Source organism: Tenrec ecaudatus, chromosome 9, assembly GCF_050624435.1.
Source record: "Tenrec ecaudatus isolate mTenEca1 chromosome 9, mTenEca1.hap1, whole genome shotgun sequence".
NCBI classification, from domain to species: Eukaryota; Metazoa; Chordata; class Mammalia; order Afrosoricida; family Tenrecidae; genus Tenrec; species Tenrec ecaudatus.
The window spans coordinates 30,110,573-30,124,633 of NC_134538.1; the positions used below are offsets into that span (position 1 = coordinate 30,110,573).

Sequence of the window (14,061 nt, forward strand, 5' to 3'; positions counted from 1 at the left end):
GGACAAATTATTCAAGAGAAATATGACCACCAGGAGCAAAGAGCTAGGAGTCAGTACAAGAAATTAAATTACCCAGCCTTCTGGAATTAGCCAGTGTAGGGCAAAGGTATCGAGTCGTCCAGCGGTAACCACTGTAAGGCCTATAACACTGTTTCATGAACCAGGAAGGCGTATTTCTCTCCTCTGGGTGAGCCAAAGACAATCACCATTAGAAAATAACTTTCTTTTGTATGTTCATTATTATATTTCATGGAGTTCTTGGGTTGTGTCAATAATTAATTCACTGACTCTTAGTCAAAAGATTAGTGTACCCAGAGGCAACGCAGAAGAAGTTTCTGGCAAGTTGGTATCTACAAAATACTGAGATAATCAGCCATTAAAAACAATGGAGCATGTTTCTACTTTGATATAAGCACACAGGAAATTCCTGAGTTAGAGTTGACTCGCCAGCGACTGGTTTATTATATTTTAGACCTCATTGAGAGGAGATGTTCTGAATTCCCATATTTGACACACAGAGTTTACTAAAGATACTCACCGTTTTTAGAAACCTACTTTGCCTGGCTAACTGCCTTTTAGGTCTCTTGCCTGCATATTAGATTGCCTTGGCCTCATGATTAATATCTTATTCTTTTACTTCAAAAGAAGAATTGTCCGAATATCTACCTTCCTTCTGTCAAGTAGACAATCTGCATTACAAACTTGCACGTGCAGCTGAGGAAGGCAATCCTCACTCGTCTGTCTTCACTGCAGAACTCTACCCAGACACAAGGCTCTGAATCAAATGAGTCACTGGCCCCACAGAAGACTCCAGCAGAACACCTCAATGGCCAGCAACTACTCCTGCTGTTGATCTTACTAGCTTACATTCAGGGTGTGCACCCCTGCCCCATTCAGGTACAGTTCCAGTGTCAATGTAAGTAGAAATAGCGACATGCACTCAGTACACACATTGCAGATGTGGCAGTCGCAGGCAGCAAAGCAGGTGGGAAAAGCCCACATCTGGGATGGAAAACACTGTAGAGCAGCGGTTCTCAACCTGTGGATCCCAACCCCTTGGGGGTCAAATGACCCTTTCAGAGGGGTCATCTGATTCATAACAATAGCAAAATTACAGTTATGAACAGCAGCAAAAATAATTTTATGGTTGAGGGTCACCACAACATGAAGACCCGTATTAAAGGGTCGCAGCATTAGGGGGGTTGAGAACCACTGCTGTAGAATAAGCTCTATTTCACTGCTTCTCAAAGACCTGACTATTTAGAAAACCTCACAGGAACAATAGTGTCAATTAATGGATAACTTACCTAACATGTCAGGAAAACACTCAAATGCTCTTGATTGCTAAACACACACACATCTGAAATTACTTTTCTTTTTGTTCAATGTGCTTACCTATTATAGAGAAGAATATCTGGTTTCCAAATTTGACCATCTGGGAAACGGACAGTCTTCACACCTGGATACTCTGACATATTCCATTGCAAATAGTAATCTGTCCAAGACTGACACATACGGACAAAAGTGTTAGTGGAGCTTTATTTCCTTGCCTTTAATATTTATTTAAAGATATTATTAGTTAAATCCAAACTCCAAAGAATTTCAGACATTTATTTACATACTTGAGCTGTTTTCTATAAAACAGAAGGAAACTGGGAGTTATAATACATCTATGCTTGTGAGTAACATTAACAATCACATAAGCATAGAACCACAAGTGCAAATGCATCTCTTTGGAACAAACCGTATCAGCTAAATACTCATGCTCCAGTCCTCCCTCACAGGACCACGCTCACTAGCCTTTGCCTGGCTGACATATCTGCTGAGACAGTTCAGAAGGCAACCGGACTCTCAGCTGTGTATTACTGGTATTGCCCAGCAACGTCCTCCGGGTTTTGAGGCTTGCACTTCATAGCTCCTACAATTCAGCGTGAATGGAAGAGGTAAAGGAACTAGCTAAAGCACTCAGCTTCTAAACCAAAGGCTGAGTATATGCATCTACCAAGAGGGGCCTGAAAAGAAAGGCCCAGTGGTCTACTTCCCAAAAGTGATCCATTGAAAACACTGAAGTACAGTCCTACTCTGACGCACAGGGATCACCAGGAGTCAGTATTCACTTGGTGATTACTTGTTAATAAGTCAGTGCACCAAAGGCATGCACGACTCAGGGACATGCATTCTGTCTCCCCAGGTTTCACCTGTGCACTGGAACTAAACATTTCTCAGCTGTGGAAAGGTGTGTAATGCACCATTTCCACTGGTCCACAGGCCAAACTCAAGAAGCCACATTCTACCATCCAGTTGATTCCGACTCGAAATGACCCTATTTGACAGGGTGGAACAACTGCTATGGGTTTTGTGAGTCTCTGCAGGAGAACATGCATATGTATGCTAACTGAGACAAATGTATGCCTCAAATACCCATTACACACCAATAACAGTGTGACATTACATCGAAGAAGTTTGAGATAAAAGTACAGAGGCAACAATAAAGGTGATTAGAAAAAGACAAAAACTTTAATTTTCAGAGATCTATAGATTTAAGAATTGTAGCTTTCTGGTAATGGGCCTAGGGCTAGTGAAACTGGAAACCAGAGGTCAAAGGACATGTCACTGGCATGTAGTAGTGTGGGAAATAGACCGGGGAGAGAGTGGATGCAGACAAATTCTCTACACTCATATGGTAAAGTCTGTGTGAGTCCAAGCCCCCTGGAGAGGGAGACCTTCGTGTTTCTAGGTTGGAGATGCGTTCCAGTCACATTCGCCTAAGTAAAAGTTATTCCCCATTATGTCCCCCATACTAATGCCAATTTTTTGTACCCGCCCTCCCCCCCTCCACTAATGCCAATCTTAAGGTGCTTGTAAGCACATGGTTGCTACTATGTACTCTTGAAGGTCAACTGCTTGAAGGATACTTGCCTGAAGGTTGAGAGCAATCACACCCTATTGCCTGTCTCATCCTTAGTTGGGCCCACCCCCTTCTGATAAAGGATCATAGATTATTCCCCTTGAGACACTCAAGGTCAAGGCAGCTCAGAGATGACTAAGGTTAGGTAGCCATCTTAACTCTAGAGCCCGCCCACCTTGTGTATGTATCTTTCTGTCACATGTACCTCCCCTTTCTATTGGGCCCATAACCCTCTTGCATCCCCCTCCTGTTACATGCATGCCTCTAATCCAACCCCTTCCTATTGTGTATTTGCCTACCATGGCTTGCATGCCCGAGATTGTAAAAGTTGATGTAAGAATACATTCTTTCACTCTGCTCAGACCTGGTTCCCCTGATGCCACTTCAGAGGTAGCACCCAAAACTCTTGTCTGTCTTTTTAATTTTTTCCCTTCAATTACACAAGCATCCCTTAGGACCCATCCGGCTGTGGGGCTGGATCCCACATAACAGTTCTCTTAGGCAAACGAGTACCTTTCAAAGAGGCTGTCCTGGGAATATCTGACATCGACAAGAAGGCTCTTTGGGTGATTAACATAATTTTAAGGCCATAGTCCTCTAATAGTGAGAGAGTGTTAATATATAATGTGGTGAACTATCGCTGGGCATCTGGAATTGAGTTCTTACCTGGTGAGGCCAGGGCATTGGGTGACAGCACCAAGGAAAAATCAGTCTAACTCAAAGTCTGTTGTCAAGGAAGGCATGGGACCAGCCAGATGTGTTTGGTTCAGCCTACTCGCTGTGCATGGTTTGCTAGTCTCCCTGCCCCATCACTCCTGAGTGCTGGCTAGAATGCCCTTCCATGCCAACTTGAACAGGATCTTAAATCACCCTGGCTATTTCTCTGGTTCAAGTAGCTGAGCCTGTCAATTCCCCCTTTGCTATCATTCAGAACTGCCCATGAAGGTGGGCATGGCAGCAAAAGCTGCCTCCCTCTGCCTGCTGAGATGACAGGGAGGAAAGAGAGAAGGCACCAGCAGGGCCGTGGTTGAGCAGAACTGTGTGATGCTTCCCCAGTAAAATTGCATCTCATTCTGTTTTATGATTCATGCTTATCCTCAGCTGTGGGAGCCATGTGGCAAGTACTACAGGCATTGAATAAGTTCAGTGTTATATGTAAAATTATCCCTAACCCCTACGAAGCTGTGCTGAAACCCTAAGCCCTGATATTTGTAAACATGCTCTTGTTTGAAAATAGGAACTTTGTAGATGTGGTTAAGTTAAGGATCTTGAGGTAAAGATACCATGCAAAGGGAACTCAATGTAATCAAAATGGACCTTCCAGGACACAAGCACAGAGGAGGCACAAATTGACAAGTGGGATATACTGAAGATAAAACACCTGTGTACATCAAAAGAATTCACCAAGAGAATAATAAGAGAGTCCACGCACTGAGAAAACACTTTTAGCAATGACACATCAGACAATGGTCTGATTACTAAAATCTACAATACTCAGCTAGCTTCCAAAAAGAAAAAAAAAACTAATTGCCCACTGAGGAGGTGGGCAAAGGACCCAAACAGAAGTTTCACAGGGGCAGAAATCTGAATGGCCAGTAAACATATGAGAAAATGTTCCCAATCTTTAGCCATAAGAGAAATGCAAATTAAAACAACGAGATACCACCGAACACCCTCAAAGATTCAAAAAAAATCAGAAAGCAACAAGTGTTGGAGGGGCTGTGGGGAGACAGGAATTCTCATCCACTGCTGGTGAACCTGTAGGTATGTACAGTCACTATGGAAATCGATCTGGCGATATCTAAAACAGATGGAAATTGAGTCACCATACGACCCAGTGGTCCCTTTACTGGGCACATACCCAGAAGAGGCAAGAAACAAACCAAAACCAGACATCTGTGCTCCAATGTTCATTGCAGCACAGTTCACAATTGCAAGGAGTTGGAAACAACCCAAATTTCCATCAACTGATGAGTGGATTAAAAAACTGTGGTACATACATACAATGGAGTACTACGCATCACAAAAAATCAGTGATGAACGTATGAAGCACATCACTGCATGAGAAGAACTGGAGGAAATCATGCTAAGTGAAGTAAGGCAAGCACAAAAGGACAAGTGGGTCCTCTGAGGTAAGCTTAAAAAAATGCAAAAGGGGCCTAAGGAAAAAGCTACTGTATACAAACATTCCTGGGGTGAGGACCAGGTAGTATGGCAGGGGCCAGACCAAATCCAGTGATACATATGTAGACAACTAAAAAGGAGGGGGTGGGAAAGAAATGTGTAGAGGGGGAACAGGGCATTAACCCACCCAAGGGGAGGGTATTGTTTATATCTCCACAGGGAACGAGGAACCAGACTTCACCCCAGGGCTCCAAGATGTAAATGCAACATGCCAGCATATCAGCATGGAGTAGGGAGCCAGTGGAGAGGTCTAAGGGGCCAACCCCAATCCCAACCACATGGACACCTGCCCCTCCCCCTAGAAGAGTTTATTTCCGAGGACAGCATGGAAGCTGTAGCTCAGGGAGAGGGACATGTCTGATTAGAGCACACTGGAGAAAATGAAGCGGGAGGGAAAAAGAATGGAGCACATCACCTTGAGGACGATATTCCCATGCAGAGCAGCCAATTCACAGAGAAGGCCATATGGCCAGCCCCATTATGAGACACGACACCCCTCACTGACCCATACCCCTACAGGGGACAATACTGGAGACACAATGTGGGAATTGGGCTCGATCTGATGCTACCACACCGAGGCAAAACACTAAGGGCGTGCAATAGAACAGTAAGGGGAACAGAGCAATGAAGTCCCCAGGGAATACCAAAAATAGACTCTGGGGCCGGGTCTTGGCACCCCATTAGACTTGACCGGAAAACACTCCTAAAGGCCAACAAACAGTCCTTGAACTAACTACGGGCTTTTCTTTTTTGTTGTTGTTGGTTTTGTTTTGTTTTTTTGTCATTGGCTTTTGTTGTTGTTGTTATTTTCTTTTCTTTCGCTGTTTGGTTTTATGCTATCTTGTTTTTGTGCATGTTATTATTCTGCAGGTCTGTCTAAATAAAATAGGCTGTATGAACAATCTGGAGAGGAAAATAACAGGACTGACAGTTCTTGGGGGACATGGGAGAGGGGGAGGTGGGGGGAAAGGAAGTAGTGTTAACAAAGCCTGGGACAAGGGAACAAGTGATCCAAATCGGAGGTGAGGAGGGTGTAGGAGGCCTGGTAGGGCATGATCAAAGGTAATGTAACCAAGAGGAATTACTGAAACACAAATGAAGGCTGAGCATGGTAGTGAGACAAGAGGAAAGTCAAAGGAAATAGAGGAAAGAGCTAGGAGGCAAAGGGCATTTATAGAGGTCGAAATAAAAGCATGTACATATGTAAATATATTTATATATGAGGATGGAGACATAGGTCTATGTGCATATATTTATAGGTTTAGTATTAAGGTAGCAGATGGGCATTGGGCCCCCACTCAAGTATTCCCTCAAGTAATGCAAGAATACTTTGTTCTATTAAACTGGCATTCCATGATGCTCACCTTCCTGACACAATTGCTGAAGATAAACAAATGTGGGGATGAAAGCTGATGGAGCACAGCTATCAAAAGATAAAGCATCTGGGGTCTTAAAGGATGGAAGGTAAACAAGTGGACATCTAACTCAGAAGCAACGAAGTCCATAAGGAGGAAGCACACCAGCCTGTGTGATCATGAGGTGCTGAAGGGATCATTTATCAGGCATCAAAGAACAAAAAACCTTATCATTGTGTGCTCACCTCTCTGATATGATCACTGAAGACAAATGGATGAATAAGCAAGTGTGGCAGAAAAAGCTGATGGTACCCGGCTATCAAAAGATATAGCATCTAGGATCTTAAAGGCTTGAAGGTAAACAAGCAGACATCTAACTCAGAAGCAACAAAGCCCACATGGCAGAAGCACTGTGTGATCATGAGGTGTCGAAGGGATCAGGTATCAGGCATCATCAGAACAAAAAAATCATATCATTATGAATGAGGGGGAGTGCGAAGTGGAGACTCAAAGCCCATCTGCAGGCAATTGAACATCCCCTAGGGAAGGGTCGCAGGAGAAGGTGAGCCAGTCAGGGTGCAGTGTAGTAACGGTGAAACATACAACTTTCCTCTAGTTCCTAAATGCTTCCTCCCCTCTACTCCCCCCCCCCCCATCATGATCCCAATTCTAGCTTACAAATCTGGCTAGAACAGCAAACGTACACTGGTACAGATAGGAACTGGAAACACAGGGAATCCAGGGTGGATGATCCCTTCAGGACCAATGGTAAGAGTGGCGATAATGGGAGGGAGGGTGGGGGAACTGATTACAGGGATCTACATATTACCTCCTCCCTGGGGGAAGTACAATAGAAAAGTGTGTGAAGGGAGATGTCAGACAGTGTAAGATATGACAAAATAATAATTTATAATTATCAAGAGTTCATGTGGGAGGGGGAGCAGGGAGGGAGGGGAAAATGAGGAGCTGATGGCAGGGGCTCAAGTAGAAAACAAATGTTTTGAGAATGATGATGGCAACAAATGTACAAATGTGCTTTACACAATTGATGGATGTATGGATTGTGAGAAGAGTTTTATGAGCCCCTAATAAGATGATTAAAAAAGAGACCCTCAACCTTAAAAAAAAGGGGGGGGGGAGTGGAAAGAAAACCACTGTTGTAGGAATGAAATGAAATCATGTGTTAGCGGTTGCTCAAATAAACACGATCTTTCGAGGTATTCGGAGAATGATGGTTGTCTGTGAAACAGGGATCCTCCATTTTATAAAAGCCCAAGGTGGAGAGAGCCACACACAGTGGGGAAGCCAGGGCAGATGGCGGAATCTCGCACTGCTGAGTGGGCTGGGTGTGTGGCCTGAACCTGGGCAAGGCTCTCTGAAGCAAAGATCTCATAGAGCTCCCTGCCCCACCCCCACCCCCCCACCCTCTGCACAGGATTCAGCAAGGTTTCCTAAAAGCAACTAAGGAAAATTATCCATAAAAAAATCAAGGACTAGGAACAATGGACTATCCTCTCAGAGAACTTGCTTCTCTGTGTGACCACAGGCCCCTTGCACCGAGGCACCGGGCAGACTCTGCACAGAGAGAACTTAGTGTGTTCAGGCACCTGAACCCATGCGCATTTATGTTCAGGTACAGAGAAGTGCCAGCGCTTCGCGATCACCCTCTGCACCTTTTCCTGCTTACACTGTTGGATAAGCATTGAGTGTGAACCATAAGGTCGTAGGCTCCAACCTCACCAGCCAGCCCTCAGGAGAAAAGTAAGGCTGTCCCCATAAAGATTTAAAGCCTTGGAAACTCTATGTAGGGTCACTGTGAGTCAGGATCAACTTAATATCAGCGTGCGTGCATATGCTGGCATGCGCACCCACATACCTTTCCTAGAAAGCACATCAGGTTACATGTTGGGCTGCCAGCCTAAATTTCAGACGTTCAAACCAACTGGTTGCTGTGTGGAGAAAAACTAGGCAGTCTACCCATTTAAAGACTGGCAGCCTAGGAAAGGCTACAGACCAGTTCTACTGTCTTTGTGGTTGCTATGAGTCCGAATCGACTCAATGGTAACGGGTTTGAGATTTTACCTGTTAACAGGTAATGTTAACACGTCATAGGGTACCTGTAGAAGGCCCAGTCTTTCCCTCACCGACCTGCTAGTGGTTTGGACCTGCCTACCATGCCGAAGGCAGTCCAGCCCCCACAGCTCCACCACCAGGGCTCTGTCACGTCGACCTTGCTGTGCTGTGTTTGGCTGCCAAATCAGACAAGCAGCAATCAGATTCAGATTTCATGAGGATTTCTTTAACTCTCTTGTGGTTCTCACAGTTTTCCTCTTAGCTTTCCTCCCAGGAGTCCTGTTGGTGTATTGATCATCCACTGGGCTGTGATCGCATGGTTGGCAGTTTGAATCCCCCAGCAGCTCCACAGGAGAAAGACTAGGCTTTCTACTCCAGTAAACAGTCTCCAAACCCCGCGGGGGCTTCTATGAGTCATCCTTTACTTGATGACAGGGTATCATGAACTTTCTTTGGGGCCGTGGTTATGCTATTTTACACAAAGGAGGCATAAGAATCACAATGACGAGTATTTTAAGGCACTAAGACAGCACTGTATGTTGTGTTAGCGAGAGGGGAGCTTAAACTGAGGCACCACCTCTTTGTGTCGCCACCAGACATGACATGAGAGGGACTCTTGGCCTGTACACATTTTTTCAAGTCCGATTTTTGATTTGATTGCTGAGCGATGTTGTGAACACCAAACAGGATTTTTTTTTTTTGAATTTTGCTGTTCTAGTAGAAACTTTGAGCTTGGAGTCATTCACTAACCAAAGTACCATTTGTCGAGTTGGTAGTCTGAAATGCAAACCTCCTGGCTAATCCATACTAAAAAATTCCGTGTGGTTTGTATTCCAATAATTGTGATGCGAATACTACTACTTCCATTGTTGAAACTTTCAAGAATTAGTTGCAGTCAATTAGACTCCAACCATGTGTGCCAAAGAACTACTGTGGACTGTTCTCCCCCACACTCCTCCGTAGTCTGTCAGCGGGAGGTTCCTGTCGCCATCTTTTCTTTTTCTTTAGCCCCACAAAGCCCTAGTGAGCCTCAATGTGCATGCGCGTATCTCCATCCACGTCAGCCAGGCCGGTGTCAGATTGGCAATGCCTGCTGGGAGCTCTGCGGTCTGGAACGTGGCAACCTGCCCCATGGCCAGTGGGGGAGGGTAATGACTCCTTCAACACCTTCTTCAGTGAGACAGGCACTGGCAAGCATGTGCCCAGGGCAGTGTTTGTAGACCTGGAACCCCCGGTCATTGATGAAGTTTGCAATAGCACCTACTGCCAGCTCTTCCACCCTGAGCAGCTCATCACGGGCAAGGCGGATGCTGCCAAGAACTATGACCGTGGGCACTACACCATGGGCACGGGGATCATGGACCTCGTCCTGGACAGAATCCAAAAGCTGGTCGACCAGTGCACAGGCCTCCAGGGCTTCTTGGTTTTCCACAGCTTCCGCGGGGGCTCCGGTTCCCGGTTCACATTCCTGCTGGTGATTATGGCTTTGTTGATTATGGCAAGAAGTCCGAGCTGGAGTTCTCCATCTACCCCGCCCCTCAGCTGCCCACAGCTGTAGTTGAGCCCGGACACCCCATCCTCACCACTCACACCACCCTGGACCACTTGGCTAATGCCTTCATGGTAGACAATGAGACCATCTATGACATCTGTCGCAGGAACCTCGATATTGAGTGCCCAACCTGTATCAACCTTAACCGCCTAATTAGCCAGATTGCGTCCTCCCTCACTGTTTCCCTCAAATAAGGTGCCCTGAATATAGATCTGACAGATTTCCAAACCAATTTGGAGCCCTACCCCCACATCCACTCCCTGTCATCTCTGCTGAGAAAGCTTACCATGAACAGCTTACTACAGCAGAGATCACCAATGCTTGCTTTGAGCCATCGAACCAGCTGGTGGAATGTGGCCCTCACATGGTAAATACAGGGTCTGTTGCCCTTGTTGCCTGTTGTACAGTGGTGATATGGTTCCCAAAGATGTCAATGCTCCCACTGCCGCCATCAAGACCAAGTTCAGCATCCAGTCTGTGGATTGGTGTTTTATTGGTTTCAAGGTTGGCATTAATTACCAACCTCCCACTGGGTCCCTGGTAGAGACCTGGTCAAGATGCAGCGAGTGGTGTGCATCCTGAGCAACACTACAGCCGTGGCTGAGGCCCAGGTCCACCTGGACCATGAGTATGAACTGACGTACATGAAGCCTGTGGTGTGCGGGGATGGAGGAAGGAGAGTTCTCTGAGGCCTGTGAGGACATGGCTGCCCTGGATAAGAATTATGAGGAGGCTGGAGCAGATAGTGCAGATGGAGAGGATGAGGGTAAAGAGCATTAACCAGTCTGTTGTGTTGTACACACCACTGCCTTGAGATTCATACTGTCCTATGAAGTGTTTTCTTAAAAAATAAAAGAGACTCACTCACTCTCTCACTCACTCTCTCACTCACTCTCTCACTTACTCGCTTACTCTCTCATTCGCTTACTCTCTCACCCACTCACTTTCTCACTCACTCTCTCACTCACTCTCCTTCTCTCTCACTCACTCTCTCACTCACTTACTCTCTCTCACTCACTCTCTCACTCACTCACTTTCTCACTCACTCTCTCACTCACTCACTCACTCACTCACTCTCACTCACTCTCTCTCACTCACTCACTCACTCACTCACTCACTCACTCACTCACTCACTGTCTCACTCACTCACTCACTCACTCTCACTCACTCACTCATTTACTCACTCATTCACTCACTCACTCATTCACTCACTTTCACTCACTCACTCTCTCTCACTCACTCACTTTCTCACTCACTCACTCACTCACTCTCACTCACTCTCACTCACTCACTCACTCACTCACTCACTGTCTCACTCACTCTCACTCACTCACTCATTTACTCACTCATTCACTCACTCACTCATTCACTCACTTTCACTCACTCACTCACTCACTCTCTTACTCTCTCACTCACTCACTCTCACACACTCACTCACTCATTCACTCTTTCACTCACTCAGTCACTCAGTTACTCACTAACTCACTCAGTCACTTTCTTACTCTCTCAATAAAAATTTTTAAAAAATTAAAATTAAAAAGAAGAAGAAAAAAGAGCGTGCTCTGCAGGGTTTTCACCTGATGACTTTTCAGAAGTGGATCGCCATCTGAGGGGCTTCTCAGTGGACTCCAACTCTGACCTTTACAGCTGGCCACTGAGTGCATGATCTGCTTCACCAGGCAAAAGCAACCAGCCACGCTGCAATGAGTAAATGCTGACTCAGAGCAACCGGAAAGGACAGGCAGAGTCGCCCCACTAGGTGTTGGAGGCCAGAGGCCATCAGTCAGCACCTCTACAGAAGCAGAAGGCCCGTCTTCCACTTGCAGCCATCGGTGGGTGTTACCTGTGACCTTGTCCTTAGCAACCCAATTCACAGCCACTGCCAAAACAGGGGCCCGCCTTAGCCGAGCACCCCATAATTAACATCAGGGCACACAAATTAGAAAATATGCAGAGGAAGGTTGGAAAATTTAAAATGAGACAAATGGTCAAGATTCTAATGAAAAGCACAGAGCTGTTTTCAAAACATACATTAGTCTTTGGATAGCTCAATTTTCTCTTTAGAAAATGAAATGGCTTCTGTCATTGCTTCTTTATGGATTCAATCAGAATATGTCTGATAGGCCTGCCCAAATATAAAGGGAAGCTGAGGTAGTTAGTTTATTGTGCCAGCCTGCCAGTGTCTCACAACTCTCTCATGGGAGTGAGTTGCACTGAGCCATTTGTAGTGCTTTATAATTTAACTGTTCATTTCTTGTGTTATATATCTATCTGTATGAAATTATTCACAATTTGGTTTTGTCTCTCTAGAGAACCCTGTCTAACACAGAAGCTAAAGAGAAAACACATCGACTGTTTCTCCTAAGAATATGAAGAGGAAGACAAAGAGATAAGCCAATTACCACAATATGAGACATAAGGTGAACACATGCTGGGAAGTTTGCCACAAGCCTACTATTTGTGAAAAACACAGTACATACGATAAACTGAAGCACAATAAGATAAGATATGCCTGTTTCCCTTATCCAGTTTATCTGTAAAGTCCTATAAAGCCAAAGCAAGAAGAGAAAAAGGAAAGCAAATTCAACAAATTGTATGTCAAGGGAAATTTTTATTATTAATATTTTTATTCCTCTTTCTTTTTATTCTAAATCAGTGGTTCTCAACCTTCCTAATGCCACCACCCTTTAATACAGTTCCTCATGTGGTGACCCCCCAACCATGAAATTATTTTCGTTGCTACTTCATAACTAATTTTGTTACTGCTATGAATTGGGCAACTCCTGTGAAAGGATCAGTTGACTGCCAAAGGGGTCGCGACCCACGGGTTGAGAACCACTGTTCTAAATGCATGGAAAATCTACACTGTGCAGTGCATTTGACTCTGAAGAAAGAATTACATGTTGTGGATCGTGCTGTAAGGTCAGTTCTGACTCAGTGACCATATGTAAAACAGAATGGAGCCCCGCCTGCTCCTGCACCATCCTCCCAATTGTTCTTAGGTTGGAGCCCTCTGTTGCGGTTACTGTTTCCATCCAGGTTATCAAGAGCCTTCTTTTTTTCTCTGCCCTTTCAATTTACCAAGCACAGTGTCTTCCAGGGTCTGGTCTCTCCTGATTACATGTGAGACCAAGTCTTGCCACCCTGGCCTCTGAGGGCTACACTTCTTCCAAGACGGATTGGTTTGTTCTTCTGTTAGTACATGGTACTTTCCATAGTATCCACCAGCATCATAATTCAAACACACTGATTCTTCTTCCATCTTCCTTATACAATGTCTAACTTTCATATGCATAGGAACTGAAAATACCCTGCTTTGCAATATTTTGATGAGAGCTTGTGCAGCAATCTACCCAATGCAATGTGTTGTTGGATCTCGTGACTCCTGCTTCTACGAGCAGGCGTTTCTATACTTGCACATGCCTGGAATGCACGACAAACCTATCCTGTTCAGTGAATATGACCCTGAAGAAAAAAATCACATAGATTTATAGGTTTTTCACAACAAGAATTTAGCAACACAAAACTCTAGGAGAAAGAAGAAAACAACTTTGAGAGTAATTTTCTTAGCTCTCTCTCAAATTCCTGTCCACATATTTGTTTGCTCTCTTAACTATGGCTAGTAGCCCACAACATTGGGCTGCATTTTGTTGGTGTGTCCATCATGCAGGCTAGGGTTAGGCCAGCTGGTCATGAGCCAACACACAGAAAGTACTAGTCAGTGAAATGCAAGTTTATCAATGGCCTAGGAAAGCTCTCCAGACCTGTTAATGGTAACATCTTGTCCACCAGAGTGCACAAATTTTGATTAGATAACTTTTTGTTGTTGAAAAAAATACAGATCAGTCCATATTTTTCAAATTAACATTGTGCACATGGACCATTCCCCAAGGATCCCAATCCTGGTATGCAACCATCACCATCATCTGTTGCCAGAATTTCCATCACCTTAATTTGTTGTTTTAGAAATCATTTTATTGGGGGCTCAT

General features: G+C 44.8%; 1 protein-coding gene across 3 annotated transcripts in view; it reads right to left on the bottom strand.

Annotated features, from left to right (window-relative positions):
• Positions 1-14,061, bottom strand: part of LOC142456729 (neuronal acetylcholine receptor subunit alpha-7) — a 106,237-nt gene that overhangs the window by 62,216 nt on the left and 29,960 nt on the right. For all 3 annotated transcript variants that reach the window (XM_075557961.1, XM_075557962.1, XM_075557963.1), the window contains one exon: positions 1,396-1,505. In XM_075557961.1, coding sequence (XP_075414076.1) covers positions 1,396-1,505 — 110 coding nt within the window. The remainder of the gene's footprint in view (positions 1-1,395; positions 1,506-14,061) is intronic.